The sequence below is a fragment of the Fusarium redolens genome (genome assembly GCF_020744475.1).
Source record: "Fusarium redolens strain MPI-CAGE-AT-0023 chromosome Unknown BKA55scaffold_6, whole genome shotgun sequence".
Lineage (NCBI taxonomy): Eukaryota > Fungi > Ascomycota > Sordariomycetes > Hypocreales > Nectriaceae > Fusarium > Fusarium redolens.
In genome coordinates this window covers 249,493-266,771 of record NW_025763669.1, presented here as the reverse complement: position 1 = coordinate 266,771, position 17,279 = coordinate 249,493, and the positions used below count along the sequence as shown (strand labels likewise).

General features: G+C 47.5%; 7 protein-coding genes across 7 annotated transcripts; 3 read left to right on the top strand and 4 right to left on the bottom strand.

Annotated features, from left to right (window-relative positions):
- Positions 1 to 173: 173 nt before the first annotated feature.
- On the bottom strand, positions 174 to 761 carry BKA55DRAFT_674088 (uncharacterized protein; the record flags this gene model as incomplete). Its single annotated transcript, XM_046198045.1, has 2 exons — positions 384 to 761; positions 174 to 328 (listed from the first exon to the last, which is right to left on the bottom strand). The coding sequence occupies exons 1-2, from the start codon at positions 625 to 627 to the stop codon at positions 174 to 176; spliced, it is 399 nt and encodes a 132-aa protein (XP_046050717.1). The 5' UTR covers positions 628 to 761.
- A 960-nt stretch (positions 762 to 1,721) lies between these two features.
- Positions 1,722 to 2,494, bottom strand: BKA55DRAFT_592537 (uncharacterized protein; the record flags this gene model as incomplete). The annotated part of the gene is made up of 2 exons (XM_046195408.1): positions 1,722 to 1,735; positions 1,765 to 2,494. The coding sequence occupies 2 exons, from the start codon at positions 2,492 to 2,494 to the stop codon at positions 1,722 to 1,724; spliced, it is 744 nt and encodes a 247-aa protein (XP_046050716.1).
- Positions 2,495 to 3,417: 923 nt separating this feature from the next.
- BKA55DRAFT_563488 (uncharacterized protein) lies at positions 3,418 to 4,480 on the top strand. Its single transcript, XM_046192397.1, has one exon. It carries the CDS (start codon positions 3,594 to 3,596, stop codon positions 3,984 to 3,986), a length of 393 nt encoding a protein of 130 aa, XP_046050715.1. The 5' UTR covers positions 3,418 to 3,593; the 3' UTR covers positions 3,987 to 4,480.
- A 64-nt stretch (positions 4,481 to 4,544) lies between these two features.
- Positions 4,545 to 6,835, bottom strand: BKA55DRAFT_508856 (lipoxygenase; the record flags this gene model as incomplete). The annotated part of the gene is made up of 2 exons (XM_046187477.1): positions 4,545 to 6,504; positions 6,561 to 6,835. The coding sequence occupies 2 exons, from the start codon at positions 6,833 to 6,835 to the stop codon at positions 4,545 to 4,547; spliced, it is 2,235 nt and encodes a 744-aa protein (XP_046050714.1).
- Positions 6,836 to 8,671: 1,836 nt separating this feature from the next.
- On the top strand, positions 8,672 to 9,851 carry BKA55DRAFT_508670 (catalase-like domain-containing protein; the record flags this gene model as incomplete). The annotated part of the gene is made up of 2 exons (XM_046187455.1): positions 8,672 to 8,846; positions 8,902 to 9,851. 2 exons carry the CDS (start codon positions 8,672 to 8,674, stop codon positions 9,849 to 9,851), a joined length of 1,125 nt encoding a protein of 374 aa, XP_046050713.1.
- Positions 9,852 to 10,066: 215 nt separating this feature from the next.
- On the top strand, positions 10,067 to 14,060 carry BKA55DRAFT_563482 (uncharacterized protein). The gene is made up of 7 exons (XM_046192396.1): positions 10,067 to 10,654; positions 10,707 to 11,081; positions 11,140 to 11,703; positions 11,772 to 11,877; positions 11,933 to 12,181; positions 12,228 to 12,661; positions 12,714 to 14,060. The coding sequence occupies exons 1-7, from the start codon at positions 10,171 to 10,173 to the stop codon at positions 13,985 to 13,987; spliced, it is 3,486 nt and encodes a 1,161-aa protein (XP_046050712.1). The 5' UTR covers positions 10,067 to 10,170; the 3' UTR covers positions 13,988 to 14,060.
- Positions 14,061 to 17,251, bottom strand: BKA55DRAFT_563477 (SNF2 family N-terminal domain-containing protein). Its single transcript, XM_046192395.1, has 10 exons — positions 16,911 to 17,251; positions 16,318 to 16,859; positions 16,160 to 16,267; positions 16,035 to 16,107; positions 15,844 to 15,973; positions 15,585 to 15,794; positions 14,786 to 15,536; positions 14,553 to 14,738; positions 14,181 to 14,496; positions 14,061 to 14,131 (listed from the first exon to the last, which is right to left on the bottom strand). Exons 1-9 carry the CDS (start codon positions 17,160 to 17,162, stop codon positions 14,319 to 14,321), a joined length of 2,430 nt encoding a protein of 809 aa, XP_046050711.1. The 5' UTR covers positions 17,163 to 17,251; the 3' UTR covers positions 14,061 to 14,131; positions 14,181 to 14,318.
- Between the last annotated feature and the right edge of the window lie 28 nt (positions 17,252 to 17,279).

Sequence of the window (17,279 nt, the reverse complement as noted above, 5' to 3'; positions counted from 1 at the left end):
ATTTAGCCAAGATCACGTTCATTTCATCACAACGCAATTTGGGATCTCATTTTGGCAAAGTAATAATTTCTTATAATAGATCCATTTCAGATCCCATAACTCCTTCATACATCGGTCCTTAACGCCAGAGCCCCTTCTAACTATAGCAGCAATGCTCCACCTCAAGCTCTTCCCTAGTTGACTGAAGCCTGGCTGAGGTTCTGAATGATTCGGCCGCCATCAAAAAGACCGTTGGCGGCCTTGGCGCGGCAAAGGTCCTTTCCACGCTCGATGACGTTCGCATCACACTGCAAGTTTGCCTGTGCAACGCAGCTCAGTCGGCCACCACCTATGACTATCGTTAGGGACATACCATACACATTCTCTTGGCTACCACTACTCACAGTTGTTTCCACCGGGAACACAGCGACCGGCTTGGCCGTTGGCAGCCGTGCAAGCGTCCTGCTTCAGGCTAGTGTTGGCGACGCAGCATTCACCGCTGGGGACAGGTCGACCACCGTTCTGGCCATTCTGGCGGGCAATAAGAACAGAACTGCGAGGTGCGTTGCGGACACCTTCAGTGTCGACGGTGCCGGCGGAGGCAAAGGCAGCGAGGCCGAGAACGACGGCGGTGATAGAGAACTGCATTTTGGATTGTTGAAGAGAGGGTTTTTTTTTTTGTTTGTTTTCTGGACGATTGGTTGTGAAGAAGAAGATGTAGGATGTGAAATGGATTAACCGACCAGCGGAAGAGAATCGAAAGTAGTTATTAGATGAGATTGTTGAGTGAGAACTGAAGATACAAAGACCGACGGCCCGAAGCTTGTATTTATACTTTTTTCATGAGGCAAAAGACCTCCTACGATGTCCCTTTAGCGCTTCCATCCAAAACGGGTGCGGCGTAGTATCCCCTTGCCGAGGCATCGTCTCAAGACTCCTACTATCCCATACCGTATATTCTCGTCAAGTTTACTCAGATTGGATGAGACGAACAATGCCTGGTGTTCAGGTTGAGACCAATGAAACGATTGCGAGCAATGAAACGGCTGCATCTCCTGCTAAGTCCAACCCCTGGTCGGGTAATAGCCGCTTTCGGGCTAATCCCGACACCTCGCTTCCTCCGACGTCAGAGAAGTCATAGCTGGCTATATCCACTATTCCTTTTCAAGCATAGACGCAGGGGTCAGCGTTTATCAAAACGGGTAAGGAGCCAGATCTCCAGACAGATCTGAAGTATCTCCTTGCAAGACCATTCAACCTCAGCAATTCTGGCTATTGTCTTGTTTTTAGCCGCTTTGTAAAATGTTTCCAGCCAATCTATTATTGAAAAACTCGAGACTCGATTACTGGAAGTCTTCTAGGTCTAGGCCTGGCACAGCAATGCCTAGGTCTTTCCCGTTCTGATACAGGCCCAAGCTCTTCTCGAGCTTACAAGGATCAACGTTCTTGTTAGAGCTCCAGCCAGGATCAACAATCCTATTAGTGCGCCAGGAGGGAGTCTTGATGCCACGAATAATCTTGAGCACAGAAACAACGCTGTATCCTGAAAATGGTTTCTTGGGCTTCTCCATTGGGAAATTCTTCTCCCGCATTTGTTTCATCAGGTATCCCAGAAGTCTGCAGGAGCATTCTAGAGTGCAGCCAACACGTCCCACGACAAGGTCTTCTTGCAAGCTGTATAGTTGGGAAAACAGCTTGTCAATGAGCCCGCAGCGCCTGTTGTTTATTTCTTCTGCGTTATGTTAGTTATTTGCATCTACGTGGCGATTTCAGCAATGAACTCACCGAGGATTTGGGTTGGTATCGGCAGACATGTTTCAATAAGTCCAAGCGTATTTAGTATTGCGGATCTTGTTAGTCCCTTGAAACATGGTCCATAAGGGAATGTCCTGGCAATGAACAGCACAATTGTCTCATCGTGGCCAAAATCCCCTACGTCCTCGAGAACGTTTTCGTGAAACGGCCAGAGTGAGTATTTCAACCACTTTGTTATCGATGGGCGCCAGGATTCGAAGAATATCTGGACAACCTCCCGGCAGTCATAATAGTCGACGATAACCCCAACCTGAGCTATGGCATCCAATCTCAGGTTGCCTGATACGCTGTAATGATGGCTGTGTATAATATCAAGCACTGTGAGGAAGGCTTCTGCATTCCAGTCTGACGCCGTGATTTCCAAGAGTCCTTCGTTATTAGGTTTTGATTCTTGGAATCCTCCTTGGATCATCTTTCTGAAAACTGGCGATGCTAGACAGAGATGCTTGGCAGAGACGCGAAATTCAATCTGGTTCGGGTGGCCATTTTGCAAGTATGGCTGTAGAGATGTCATTTGATCCTGGGTTTTCGGTGGCTTCATAGTATCGTTCTGTTGTTTTTGAGACGAATTGATCCCGGCGGTCTTGTTTGTCGCTGATATTTCTTGGTCTGTTGGTTCGCGAACCTGTTGCAAATTCGGACACTGTAAAATTAGCAGGGCATCTGCCTGCGGATCAAGTTCAAGCAGAGATTTCTTCATTGTGACCTTGGACATTCAAGTCATCTGAACTAGCATTACAGTTATGGAAGTTTGAAGATCATGGCTTCCCCACCTTAAGTACATTTTTAACCTTTCTTGTATGGAAGGCCTCCCGCATTAATCACGTGCAAGTCTTTCAACTCGTAGAAGCTTTTGGGTAGAAGCTTATATTGTGAAAAGAATATACTGTGTCCCAATCACCTGTGTTAGCAGCCTAAACTTTAACCTTATGGCCAGCAAGTAGCCATAGAGCAAGCCTTTCAGGATGCTACCGGGTAGGAGTTTCTCAAATTCAATAAGGTTGTACGTATAATTGTTAGTTTGCTAGTTATTAGATTCTTTCTCGTGTTGCTGTCATGGCATGGTTAAATAAAAATAATTTCTGCCTCATATCTTTAGTGCTATGCTGAGTTGTACATCCTTTTCTTGTCTTATTATGCTTTGACAGCCTCATCTTTTCTGACGAGATTCACGAAATCTGGACATTAAAGTGGGCGGGCACCAGCTCTTGCTGAAAATATTGCCGCTATACCTTTTATGTAATGGCAACTCTCGTCCCGCTTTTCCATTCAGATTTTTGGTGAATCTCCGCCACACATTAATTCGGGGAATTTATGATCCGGGTCGTCGCGACCGAGCTTATCTTAGCTTGATTTCCCTTATCTGAAGCGAGTTGCTTCAGCCATCTCATTGCAGAATATATCGCCTCTCAAACCTCATTCTTAAGCTCACTTTGGTGCAATTAGCTGGTTGTCACACATTGGCGAGCCTGTCGCCATTTCAACACCAGAATGGAGTGGGCATTTGTGCCTGGGGCACCCACGCAACACTACCCTTTCAGCTATCCACTCGCAAGCTAGTATAAATTCAGAACATTAGCATTTCATTTACCTCGGCATAACGATGTGCAGTTATGTGCCTAGCGGCTCGCAAGCTTAAACCAACAAGGCTGTAAAATTCTTGACCATGTAGATTTAAAAGACAGTTATCGCTCTCCTATGATTTCAGCAGTATTTTCTTACTACCATCAAACCTCATCTCCCGTCGAGTCTTCCCCTTCCCGCCAATTTAGCCGAATCTGCACCCTGGGTCCGTTACCATGTCTAGTCGCACCTCACCAGTACAAATCACCGAATATGAGAGACCACGCGGTTTCACCGCCCTTGTCTTTGGCGGCGCAGTATTCTCTTATATCTGCTTAGCTGGTGTTACCCTAATATCTGAGGAGAACCCGATATGGCAAATACTTGACAACATCTCCCCGGGTAGCGCAGAGACGTTTCGCTGGATTGTCAAGACAGGAGTTCCGCCACTTGTCGTGATACACACCATCGAGGCCGTGGCATTTGACCGTACAAGGTTGATGCCACATGGTGTTCCCAGGTGGGGATTATTGTGGTGGAAATGGGTCCTGAGCTGCTGGATTGAGGGGATTGGATGTTGGAAACGCTTTGCCTCCGTCGTCAACGCGAAGAAGGCGTCAGCAAAGTAACGTCAAGAAGAGGGAAACATACTTTGAGATAAATTTGGGCATGCTTTCAGGACATAGTGAACGCCTCACTGATGAAGAACAAGCCGTCATGGATGTCTTGCGATTGCTATGGAAAGACTGCCAGGCTGCGTAGGCATGATATTGTGAGAAATTGATTATCAGGTATGGAGGTGCTTAGTGGCCATAAGGTTATACTTTGGGCAGCAGTGAGGGTAATGATTGTATTGCCTATATGTGTTGAGATGTGTTCTTTGCCTTTGTGCTGTGGCTCGAAGCTTCTTTTAACCTCTCAACCTTGTACGTACAGTGGGATTATTTTTCATTATCCAAGGTAAATGACAGGTTGATATTGCAGGCGGGCGGCTAAAACACTCTATCGCGGGATTCTAGCGGTTTGAAGACCCAAATTCACTTCTATGAAGCCATGCTCAATCAAAGAATCACCGGTGGAATTGTTGCAATTAATTAAAGTTTTTTCTTGATAACATATGACATACTAGGCTATAGGAAACTGAATGCAATGTGCAACCCAACACTCAAATCTCAACATAAGCGTCCCTAAATCAAGATTGAAACCGCAGTAACCTCTGGCTGAAGAACAGGATACTCAATAGAACCCTTAGTCTGAATCGCTGAGAAATACTCAAACGCCAAACCCGCATTCTTAAGTCGACTATAAAAGACCTCAGCCGCATCCTTGATAGCTTCCGAGTTCAACTCCTTGTTCTCGGTAATAGTGCGGTCCTTGTTCACATTGTACAGAGACTTGGCGTAGGTGATGAGATTATATCGGTCTTCGACTTTGAAGCTCAGTAGCTCGGGCAATTGTGCCGCGAGAAGCCAGTCCTTCCACTTGGCGTCCTTGGTACCGATGGGGAGAGCGTCGGTGAGATGTTGCTCGGTGTAGGCCTGGAGATCGTTGAGGCTCTTGGGAAGAGGTGTGCAGAGCGCGGGTGGCTTTGATGGGACGAAGCTGTAGTAGTAGTCCTGGAGATAATTGACCGCCGTGTGCTGGGGTGATGCAGTGTGGATGCACATGGTGACGGCGTCGATAAGCTGGTCCACGGTGGTGATGGTTGGAAAGGTAGGAATCTGGCCGTTGGTCTGAATCTCCTTGCACCAGTCGGCGATACAGGCTTCCTCAGCGACGATCTTATCCGACGTATACTTTGTCTCCAGAACAGACTTGACAAAGTCTCTGATGATACCCCAGAGAAGATACATATCAGATGCATAGGGATAGTTGCGGTACTTATCACCCATCTCGCCCTCGATGTCAAAGCCTCGCTTCTTGAGATCATTGGGAATGTACTTGTCCTCGAAGTTGAAGTTCTTGTAGGACCAGTTGACGAGTCCAAAAGCACCGACCTTGGGATCCGGCTTGGGCCCAGAGCCAAAGCCAGAGATACGGGCAATGACGAGGGGAACGAGAAGCTTGCGGGCAGCGTCGTTGAGAGCCAGAGTCCTGAACCAATGAGGGCTGAGGATCTCGTAGAGGATGTGACGCTCGGGGATGGTTCGGTTGGTGGCGACGATGATGGCTTCCTCGATCATGTGCGTGTCGACAAGATGGGTAGCAACTTCGTGTCGTGCCCAGTCAGCAGTTTGGGCAACTGTCTTGGCGTATCTCCACGGCCAGTCGTCCTTCTCAGCGATCTTGCCCTTATCATCGGGGGTCAATCTCTGATTGAATATGGTGACGGAGCTATCGAGAGAGCCCTTGTAGTCAAGGGTGATGGCCAGTGGGTGAAGTCGGCCGTCCTCGTGTAGTTGGAAAACCACCACCGAGGCCGCGGCGTACCGATAGCTAGGCTGCCCAGTGGGGTCAGGGTTCTGAATCGTGTTTCGGAACTCTTCATCATTCTTGACGCCAGTGGCCTCACGGAAGTAAGAGTAATCCTGAATCAAAAGATCCTTGCCGTCCTCGAGAACCTTCTTCACCGCGTCAAGACCTTGCTTCTCTGCCTCAGCAATGTAAGCTTTGATCTTATCAGCAGGAGCAGTCTCGATGGTTGATGGATTAACACCGCTGAAGTGCTGTTGGGCAAACTTGGCGTCAGAATACCAATCTTCGTGTTCACCGATGTTTCTGCCCTTCATAATATCTGCGTTCTGACTTTGCTTGACACCAGCGCTAGGAGCACCGTTTGGCTTCTCACTCTGGCCGTCAGCAGATTCGTCCTTTGGCAAGTTATCCTTGTTCCACTTCTCAACGTCGGCAAGGGTCGGTCCGACGTATGGTCCATCGGTTGAAGAGAGCTCCTTGGGAATGATGAAGGAGAACATGGAAGCAATCTTGATAACAAAGTTCCTCTCCGTCTCGTTGAAGATCTGTCCAACGCCATCTTTTCTAGGGCCACCATCCAGGCTCTGTTGCTCATCAGGAGGCAGGGTGTTCAGATGAGGAGGATAGGAATCGCTGGGGTTGCTCCATTGGTAGGTATTCTGCTTGAGGGCTAGATCACGTTTAACGGGAAAAATGGGCTCAAATCCTTGAGTGTCAAAATGAGAGGCGGCACTGGTCAATGATAATCAGTGGACTTGAAAATCGCGAAAGAGGAACGTTTTGCTTACGCTTCTTCGAGGATCTTGTACAGCTCAGTCAAGGCCAAGCGTGTGCCCATATAGGTACCCGTCTCAAGACCACTTCGCGCGACAAGCTTGCCATTGAGAGCGCCAGTCTTGTCAGTGTTGAGGACGATTCCCTGTCTGAGAAGCTCATTCAAGAAGACGCCCTTGTCCCAGACCTCGAGAGGATCGTCTTCAACAGCATAGTTGACTTTGGAGTTGAGAATCTCGTCCAATGTCAACTGAGGAGGACGGGGAGCGACAGGAGGTGCTGCTGCCATAGTGGACAAGAGCTTGCTTGGTAAGGAAGAAGGTTGAATGGTGAGAGTGATGAGAGGTAGAGAGATGTAGATAGTTCTGGTGATGCTTGATCAGCTCCTTTATATAGGTTCCGCACCTTTCCAATTCAGTTACTCTATAGAGATAATGGCAACTCTTCGTAGCAGCAAAGACAATGTGACCGATAACGTAAGACTGCCCCTCAGCCGTTCTCGTGTGGGCGGTTAACATAAACAGTCTAGATCTATCAGCAGCATGTTGGTCAAGAAGAGTCTAGAATGCGTAATGTTTCGAATAACAACCTCAGCTCGCCACAAGAAAAATACATTTCTCAGCCAGCCACATGTCCATCGCTGCACCTGAATAGCATGTTTATTAGGCACCGCGAAGGAATGGAGTCCCCGGGGTGCTAGCTCCGGTTACAGACCAGATGCTTCAAGCATGAAAAAGTAAGCTAGGTTCGTTCCCAATCAGGAGTTGGCCCCATGCCACGCGGCCCGAGCCTGTTTCGAACCAACTACGCAAGTGTCTAGAATTATACGCCCTGTCAGTCAACAATGCCCAGGCGACAGTAGTTATTCAGACTATTAACTGTACGAAATAGGTTTAGGCTTTTAGCGGGTAAGCCGATGACTTGAGAGCGCCAACCAGGGTCAACGGAAAATGATACGGGAAAGCCCCTGTTCTTAGTAAGCGCTGAAGCCATATGCATATTGATAGCTGGTATTATAGGAGCTAGGCGAATTCTCTTACATAAGATGGATATGGGGCGTTGAACATCAGCCACGCATTTAAGCGGTGTGCAGTTGGTCATCACGTTGAAACAGATGTAGATACGATGAGACCACTCGTATCTTGCATCTACTCAGCCCAAGTCTAGGCCTTATCGTGGCGCAAACACTGTCAATTGTTTCAGTTGGTACCATTAGCATCCTACTTGTGCACATTATCCCCTTTAAAACTACTAGATTCACGTTTTGTGGCTGGCTGACCATGCCAGAATTGGCGTTAGACCCATTGTATTGTCGCTGAAATAGGCTACGTGGCCGCTATGCTAGCAACAAAACGGCGAGGACCCGCAGGTGCATTGACAATTAGGTTTAAACCCCAATAACGTACGTTCTCTGCATCGCGGCAATCAATGAACCCAATCATATCTACAGTATAGCTGATTACACCATCGACTAGCCTGTATGTCTCAGATTCCGTCATAAGCCATGTTCTTATCACTATTGCAGTATCTGCACGTTGAATCACGAGCCTGCATGGAGCTGAAACTTAACCTGGGTAGACCTGGATATATAGGCATGTAACATGAAGAGCTGCTATTGGAGGAATTAAGTTCGTGATTAGTTCAGCAGCGTAAATAATCTCTGATAATAACGGGCTACTCCACCTGCAAATACGATATTCGGCAATTCAAGAATATGCTGCATAAATGCTCTACCTCTCCCGTCAGCATGAGTAAGCTTACTATCATTGTGGCTAGCTGAGATACATTTCCCTCACCTACTCGTGATGGGGTTTGCATAAGCCTAGAGCATCATGTCTACTCGATGTCTCGACTACACGACCACTAGTGGTGGACGATAGAGTCCGGAACGCCTCGCTTGACTTGGCAGCGGCCGCTCTAGAACAATATCCCTACTTATGTGATTATATTGTCGGGTTACGTGCTGGCAACTGGCAGATACGGGCAAGTGTTGTGTATTCAAGTGTATCGCACTTGGTCTCTCAAGATCACCTTCATATCAGCCTCAAATATCTGCTCTTCTCGCATTGAACTCACTATCATTCAGTTTTCCTGTCTCTCAAACTATTTGCAAGCTTTTTTCACAATGTCCACTCAAGTCATCTACCCAAACACTGGTGCGAGCAGCACGCCAGACCAGACATCCAAACCTGCCCCAAATGTTTCGTCAACAGAGACTCAGCCGCCTAAAGACCAGCTTCCGCAAGACTTGGTCAATGCTATGCAAGCAATCTTCGGCAAGCACCCTGGCTACCGAACAAGTGAGTTTCTCAAGACAACTGATCCAAGACCAAGGCTCACATTTTATCCCTATAGCTCATGCCAAAGGTCTTCTCGTGGAGGGCACTTTCACGCCAACAGAAGAGGCGAAGTCGCTTTCTACAGCTGCTCACTTCAACAATCCTTCAACCAAGGTGATCGCACGGTTCTCTGTGGGCGGTGGTATTCCTAATGTCAAGGACGTTGCCGACGGTGCTACACCCAAGGGCATCGCCATTCGGTTCCAGATTGACGAGAATACACACACCGATCTGATCAGTCACTCCTTCAATGGTTTTGCCACCCGCAACGGGGAAGACTTCTTGGCCTTCCTCAAGCTCTTTGGGGCTGATGGGTTCGCCGAGAGGGAGCTCAAGAAAGCCAAGGATGGGGGCGGAGACTATTCTAAAGAGCAGAAGCTTTACGATCAGGCTCACGCTGCATTTTTGTCCTTCCTTGGAAACCCTGAGCACAAGTCTGCTGCAGTCTTTGTGGCCTCTGAGAAGCCGAACCCCCATAATTACGGAACCATCACTTATTACGAGCCCAACACCCATGTCCTGACCAACAAGGACGGCGACATCACAAACGTCCGCTATCGTCTTGATCCAGCTGATGGAGAGCATCTCTACCCTAACAAGACTCCTGAAGACAAGGAGGTGCTTGCGAAGCTAGGCAACGACTACTTGGAGGATGACCTCCGACAGCGCTTCCCAGACAAGCCAATCGTGCTTACCATTCAAGCGCATATTGCGGATCCTGACGATGTGCTAGACGATGCTACCAAGCCTTACCAAAGCAAGACGTTCATCCCCGTTGGCAAGTTGGAGATCAACAAGGTTTCGGATGACAATGCTGCTAAACAACAAGAGATCGCATTCCATCCCAACCCGGAGAAGGGCGGGATTCAGGGCATCAAGTCGTCCAACGACCCTTTGATCCAAGCAAGAAAGGGTGTTTACTGGATCAGTTCGGAGCAGCGAAGACATGAGAAGCAAATTGAGTAGGATACTGTTGATACTAAGTCCTAGTAAGGAGGCAAAGGATAGACTCAATTGAGGATTAGTATTAGAAGGATCTAGCCTTTTTATTAAATCTATTTTGCGAAGCAAACGACTTAGTAACACGTCAGCATGTAGGATATGCAATTAAGAGTTTTGAACCAAGAGGCGTTGATTGTGCCTTGCTCAGCCTGATTCTTCAGCCTCACTTTTCATGCAGCCCCGCATCTCCTTTCAGCTGAACTTCTTCTCAAAGAGTTGCTTATCTGACAACTTACAGCTTCTTATTCTTATTCTTGTACAACTGGACACAGCGGGAATTATCATGACTACTACACAACGCGCCTTTGAAGCGGCGATGCTTGATTTTAAGGACAAGCTCAAAGACCAGAGCTTCTATGACCAAATTCTCCAAACGACTAGCATCGAGCAAGTTTACGGCGATATCGAGAAGCTACAAGACAGGCAGGCGAAATCCGGCCGTCTTCGCCACTTGTCTAAGATCGAACCATTTCTAGCTCGACTTCGGGATTACAGTAGTGTCGTTGAGACGTTCGTGCAGGCCAAGCCCGATATCCTAGCGCTCATATGGGGCCCGATCAAGCTTTTATTACTCTGGGCGGACGTTTTGAAGCAATCGTTTGATGCTCTTGTGAATACGCTGGAAGAGATCGGGAACATTCTCCCTGACTTTTGCGAACTGGCCGAAATGTTCGCAGATAACAATCGCTTACAGGAACTGTTGGTGCTGTATTTCCGCGATATACTCGAGTTCTATCTGATTACTACCACCTTCTTCAGTATGCGCCGTAAGTCTACCACACTTCCGATGCTACATCTCGTTCTCACAATGAGAATCAGGCCTCCGAGTTGTCTTTGAGATGTTCTGGCCAAGCCGCAGAGATCAGATACAGGTCGTGGTAAAACACATAGCAAGCCATCGTGACCTCATCAGAAGCGAAGTTCGTATGGAAGAGATACGAAGAGCGAACGAACTGCGAGACCGTGAACTACAACACTTCGTACAGACAGAGGAGAACAATATCGCTCAAGAATATGCTAGTCATCGGGCACACATTTCACCAAAGGGCTACGACGGCGACCTCTATCGCTTCAGCGAAGCTGTTTGTAACGGTACCGGAAAATGGCTCTTCCGAGATCCATCATTCCAAAATTGGCTTGCCGGTAAAGAGAAAGCAAAGCCAATTCTATGGCTGCGAGGTATTCCAGGAGCCGGTAAGAGTATAGTTCTGATCTAATTCAAGAGGCTTTCACTGATTAGCTGCTTGTTTAGGCAAGACACTACTCGCAAGCAGCGTGATCAAACATGCTCAGCAATTGCAGGGTGCCCATACTGTATTCGCATTTCTTACCTACCTTGACAGTAGCATTTCCGCTCTTTCTATCCTCCATTCATTGATATTCCAATTATCCTCCAATTCTCTCACCCTTAAGACACTGTTATGTCAGTCGGACCTGCAACAGTTGGGAAATGATTTCAATGTTGCTGCAACTCTTTTCCAAACGCTCATCCAGAGTGCAGGCGTTGTACGTCTCATCATTGACGGCCTAGATGAGATCGATCCTACACAACGCTCGAGGCTGATAAAGGAACTCGTGAGGCTGAGTGGCGAATGTGAAGAGTGCCACATTTTGTTAACGAGCCGTCATGAAAGTGATATTTCGCGTGATTTGGACGGAAAGGCCATAAACATACAGGTCGACCAAAAGAACGCCGGTAGTATCCAGGTCTTCATCAATCAAACCATGGGGGAGTGGTTCAAGGATAGGGGATTCGTTGAAGACATTCGCGACCAACTCCAAGGTTGGGCTGCACCACTGGCATCTCGAGCAAAAGGTCTCTTCTTACAATCTCAAGGTCTTTCAACCAAGGTTACTATTTACGCAATTCTAACTTTAGTACAGGAATGTTTCTTTATGTAAAAGTTATCTTTAGGATAATATATTACATCAATGATATCGGAGACATTCAAAACCAACTCCAACATCTCCCAATATCTTTGGAGGACGCGTATGCGCTTGCTTCCTATATCTGTTGCCCTACTAACAATCTCCTGTTACGGCAGAGTCTTGCAACAAATCAACGCCTCTACAGACCCCCAAAGAAAGAAACTTGCTCTCTCGATACTTGGCTGGGTCGGATGTTCCCCATCGCCCATGGCAGTGAAAGAAATCGAGCAGGCATTGCTTGTTGACCCAGACCATCTCTTCAAGCAACCTAGAGTTCAAGCGAAGGTCAATGTTATACAGGTCTGCGGCCCAATCGTCGATGTAGTCGAAGGTTATGTGCAATTCGTTCATTTCACTGTCAGAGAGTATGTCATATGGACGCATCCTTCATCAATGACTAACACCAGTCAGATACATCTTCAGCCCCAAGATCGAAAATTACATTCCCCTCTCTGAGATGGCCCTTGACTTGGCTATGCGCTGCGTCGTGTATTTATGTCAGGACCATCACGACCCAGATCTCACCGGGGATGAAATCGATGCCAACATACTTTGGGGAGCATATCGATTGCACCACTTCTCATCGAAATTCTGGCTTGACCTAATAAACCAGTATCTAACCTTATCTGGCTCGACAACCCTGCCTGTCACTCTCATCGAACAGCTGAGGATACTCCTCGAGACACGATCCTCGGAGGGTCACATCAAGATTGATCAAGGCGACAGTTGCTTACACCCAGTCATTCTTGGCCTGGAGTCTCAAGAGCCTGCCTTGGTAGAGATGCTAAAGAGTTGTACTGAGTTTCAGAAATCATCATCCAAGTCAGACTTTCACCTCAATAACCGTTAGTTCATTGAACACAAAGACTATTTGACCATTGCTAACCTGCCCAACAGCGAACCAGTGGCTTCACACCAGTCCACTCTCCCTTCCCCAAGTTTCTATTGCTCTCCATGAGCGGCTCGACGATCTTGTTGAACAGGGATACTCCAGCCTGGAATTAATTTCTTACCACTATGGACCGAAGTACTTAACATGCGGGTTTTTGGGCTGCCATTATCGGCGTTACGGCTTTGAAACGAAGGCAATCCGCCAAGCTCACGAAAAACATCATCAAAAGCCGTGGAACTGCAGTTACCCAGGCTGCCGCTATGAAACCAGAGGGTTTATCTCACGTAAGATGAGAGATCACCATTTGAAAACCGGCCATCCCCATTCTGCAGATCCTGATTTGCCAGACCCGTCTTTCCCTGAGAAATTCGAAGATGAAGAAATCCAACCTCTAATGTTCGACTTGATTGAATCTAATCAGGTTCAGATTATAACGTCATTGACCCCTCGCTTGGACAGTTTGGAACGTTCGGTGCAGAGAGAGCTATCAAACTACGCTGCGAGGATGGGCTCTTCCTCAATCCTGCAACTGTTTCACGACTGTGGGTTACTGACAAGGGCATTTGTTAAGGGCAGTGACTTGGAGTGGGATGCGTTTGGTGATCTGGCCCAGAATGCAGTGCGAAGTGAGAGTGTCAGCCTGTCCAAGGTTTTGCTCCGCTGGTGTGCTATACTAGACTTACGGGTAAAAGCTAAGTTCAGATTTCAACTAGCGACAAAGAATATCCTCTCAACCATCATCGCTGTGCAGTCCCAGGACCTCTTCGACTTATGGAAACCGAGGCTTGGTAATGGGTTCGGAATCCCAGGTACGGCCGCAGACACTGCACATGGGCTCGCGTTCCAGGGTGCTATAGCCACCACTGAGAATATCCCAAACCGCGAACGCATGCTGCTTGAGATTTGGCAGGAATTCAAGGTTCTGGATACAATAGCAGCGCGAGCACGGGATAAGATTCTTGCAAGTATTGCCAGTTCAACCTGTTCTATCAATTTGACAAGGTATGCACTGAACAATGGCTGCAAAGTTGATGCCCAGTCCAGCTACAACAGTTTAACCGCATTGCAAATCGCAGCGAGGAATACTACGGAGCAAGCAGCAAAGCTCATGGAGTTCCTGCTACTCCAAGGAGCAGACCCAGACAAGGGGACGGCAAAAAAGAGGATCGGGGAAGAAAAAGGAGCACGGCAAATTTCAAGATGGTTGGGAGTGACATGGGAACAGTTGGTTGAAAGAACTACAAAGAAACGTCACAGGAACGAGAAAGATGAAAACTAGAATGACAGTTCTTGTGATACTCACGGCTTCAGTAAGAGATTACTCATGTCGCTGAAATCTTCTTGTAGTATATAGGCAGGTTCAAGTTGTCAATTGAATTTTCATTTATATATCCTTGCTCGGAGCAAGAAATCGCTCAAGGCTCTGGATGTAGTTAGCCTGGGGTCTCTTTGCTTTCGCACTTTATGCATACCTTTAAAGTTTCATCGTCCATGCTATTCCCACCAGAGTCATCATTGACGCTCCATGTATTTTGAATGAGTTGAGCCTTCTCAAGTTGGATGCTTTGAACATACTACTCGAGATAATTAGACCTAGCTTATGCCTTGATTCATAGACATAGATGGATACTACAAACCTCCTCAATCGAGTCCAGAGTAATATACTTTGTGGCAGTGACGTGACGTTGCTGACCAATTCGATGAACACGTGCAATCGCTTGCTCTTCGGCCATGGGGTTCCAATGAGGCTCCAGCAGATGCACGTTATTAGCAGATGTTAGATCAATGCTAGAAGTCAGTTATCCTATTAGCACTTTCCTTCCTCTAGGCCTGTGAATACCTACCCTTCACCCCCACTCCCAATAGTAGCCAGCATTATAGTACAACGAGGGTCCTCTGCGAATCTAGACAGCGCCGCCTCTCGTTGCTTGATGGAGTACTGGCCATCGATTCTCTCACATAAGAAGCCAGCCTGTAAAAGAGCATTTTGAACAAGGTCTAGCATCTTAGTCCAATAACTGAACACCACGCTAATCACCATTAGCAATGTCTGTATGTATATGTTGGCTGCTAATACCTTTTCACCGGTGGAACAGCCGACCCTGCTAAGTTGTCGATTTGTTCTGCTTGAATGTTATGTATCAATCTTTGCACTTTAGCAGATGGCTGAGTTTGGGTCGGACCCTCAGATGCGCTCATCGTCCTGGCCGGCAAGCCACAGTATGAATCAACACCATAATTTGTCCCAAGTTGTTGTATAGCACTGCAGTGTATCGCCTGCGAACTTGGCCCTTGAATGATTTTCAACCTCCACGTTTCAATGTCCGACGCTGATAAAAGCTCCTCTCCGTGATCGCAAATTCGGCGAAGATTGTTAATCAGACACAAAACATTCTTCTTTTCCTTACCTATCGCTGAAGGGTTGACAGGATACTTGTTAAAGGCTTCGGCGGCGTTTGTGGCAGCTTCACTTTCGAAGAAATCGTAAAGAGCCCGGTCATGTGGATGCAATTCAGCCTTTTCTATGCGGATTGTCCGAGGAGGGAGTCCTTGTGAAATGCTAGATTTGGTCCGACGGAGACAGGTCGCTTCGACTAGAATACGGAGCTTTCGAAGGCCTTCTTGCACATTGTCCCGAACCAGATTGGATATCCAACGATCGAATGTGGCCTTTTCAGCCAAGGGTTCCATCTCGATGAAGGCCAGCAACGCTCCGTAGTTATCGATGGAATTAACAATAGGGGTTCCTGTAAGACACCAGCGCCTCAAGGACTGGAGTTCACATGCAGCCTGAAAGACTTGAGTTGACCTATTACCAATTCGATGGGCTGCATTCATTAACCTTATGAATGATGTGACAAGATACCACTACTGACCTTCATCGAGCACAACACGAAACCATTGCTCTGTGAATAACGGGCCCTTCGTAGTCCACTCAGACCGCAAAGTCTGATATGTTGTCAAGACAATGTCATTGTTTCGGAACGCCTTGGCAAGACTTTGTCGACCAGCACCATGGTAAAGGGCAACACGGATTTGACCGGGGCTAATGTGCCTCTTGATCTGAGTTTCCCACCCAGGAATCACTACCCACTATTAGTGAAGGCCCTGCTATAACATTGTTGCATGACATACTGCTTTTAGGAATGACAATTAAAGTTGTTGAGAACTCAGAACCATGCACTTGAGCTTCGGGATCCCTCAACAAGTCCAGCGACCAGCAAACGAGGGACAAAACGCAGAGAGTCTTCCCAAGACCCATCTCCTGTAAGACAAAACGTGTCAGTTATATGGTAAGCACAGGGGGGGCATGATGGTCTCCAGACATCAGCAAGGATTCCTCCAGCACAAAAGGGCAGAACATCAACCCTATGCCCCGTTATCCTGTGGCGGTACTCCCTGTTTATTCTTAGACTTCCACGACTAGAAGTATTCCGTAGTGATATCATACCTGTCTCCGCCCGGTGCATCGCGTGCAACCCAGAGCGAAGTACATTGAGGATTCTCAACGTTGGCACACTCTTTTTCGCTCATCACTGTGAGAGCTTTGAGCTGATAGCTACAACTTGTTAGTTTTCAGCGGTATAACGGTACAGGCATCACTATTACTCTTTCAGGCGGGTCTGCAGTCGTGGGCTTGGTTCGGCCGTCGGTCGAATGGAAAGATCAGCTGCGGTGTCAAAAATGCCCATGAGTTGTCCTTTTTTCTGCTCGTCCAACGCAACAGACGCATTTGATGCGCAATCATTGTACTCGATGGCAAGATCTTCCAACTGTGGCATGCGAGATCCCGGATTAACGAGGTAATGGGGGTTGAAGTATTCCGTCTCTAGCTCAAAATATTCGATGTCTCGAGGTAGTGGATGTTGGAGGAAAAGGCTGTTCTTAGACAAGAGATCACCAATCTCTACCGCTTCTTCGATCGGGCTGAATAGAATGATGCGAAGAGATGCTGGAGCAATCAACAGAGCGCTGAGCTTTACCGAATTGCGGGTTAGTAACTCTGATGGAAACAACTCAGTGACGATGCCGGCATATGCACCCGCGTCCGAAGTACAGAGCTTCAAGATACCCCCACATTGCTGTAGGTTGACTGCAGTCTCTGAGTTTCGTCGATTTTTGAAAAATGATGATGTCGCACTCAACGTTATCTGTCCTAAGTCAGCAGCCGTTTCAGAAATTCATTATATCTAGAAGCTCACCACTCCAAGACAGACATCGCGAACTGTCTCTGCGACGAATGATTCGGTTACAATGTCGAGTCTCCCTTCATCATTGCCTTCATCTGTAGGTTGGAAGATGCTGGCCCATGAGTCGTCGTCGCACATGAGCTCAGGAAATAATTCCGGTTCTGACCAGAGAGGGTCACCGATATTATTAGGAAAGTCCGGCTCCGGGGATTGCAGGCGTATCCTCTTGCGGGCTCGTACCGTGCCTTGATCGTCGAAATCCATGTTCAGAGGCCACTAAAGTCAAACTTCGCTTGAATGTAGTGTGGTGAGCTCATATGAGAACAGAATTGTTGGAATGAAGTGTCAAGATGCAGCCTCACTTCCGAGAACGCCTTGAAA

Coding starts and splice junctions, on each gene's coding strand:
- BKA55DRAFT_563482 (XM_046192396.1), top strand. CDS start 10,171: ATGACTACTACACAACGCGCCTTTGAAGCGGCGATGCTTGATTTTAAG. Junction 11,878..11,932: donor CCAATATCTTTGGAGGACGC/GTATGCGCTTGC, acceptor CTGTTACGGCAG/AGTCTTGCAACAAATCAACG. Junction 12,662..12,713: donor AGACTTTCACCTCAATAACC/GTTAGTTCATTG, acceptor CCTGCCCAACAG/CGAACCAGTGGCTTCACACC.
- BKA55DRAFT_563477 (XM_046192395.1), bottom strand. CDS start 17,162: ATGGATTTCGACGATCAAGGCACGGTACGAGCCCGCAAGAGGATACGC. Junction 16,860..16,910: donor GCGATGTCTGTCTTGGAGTG/GTGAGCTTCTAG, acceptor GACTTAGGACAG/ATAACGTTGAGTGCGACATC. Junction 14,739..14,785: donor GCTGTTCCACCGGTGAAAAG/GTATTAGCAGCC, acceptor AATGGTGATTAG/CGTGGTGTTCAGTTATTGGA.
- BKA55DRAFT_563488 (XM_046192397.1), top strand. CDS start 3,594: ATGTCTAGTCGCACCTCACCAGTACAAATCACCGAATATGAGAGACCA.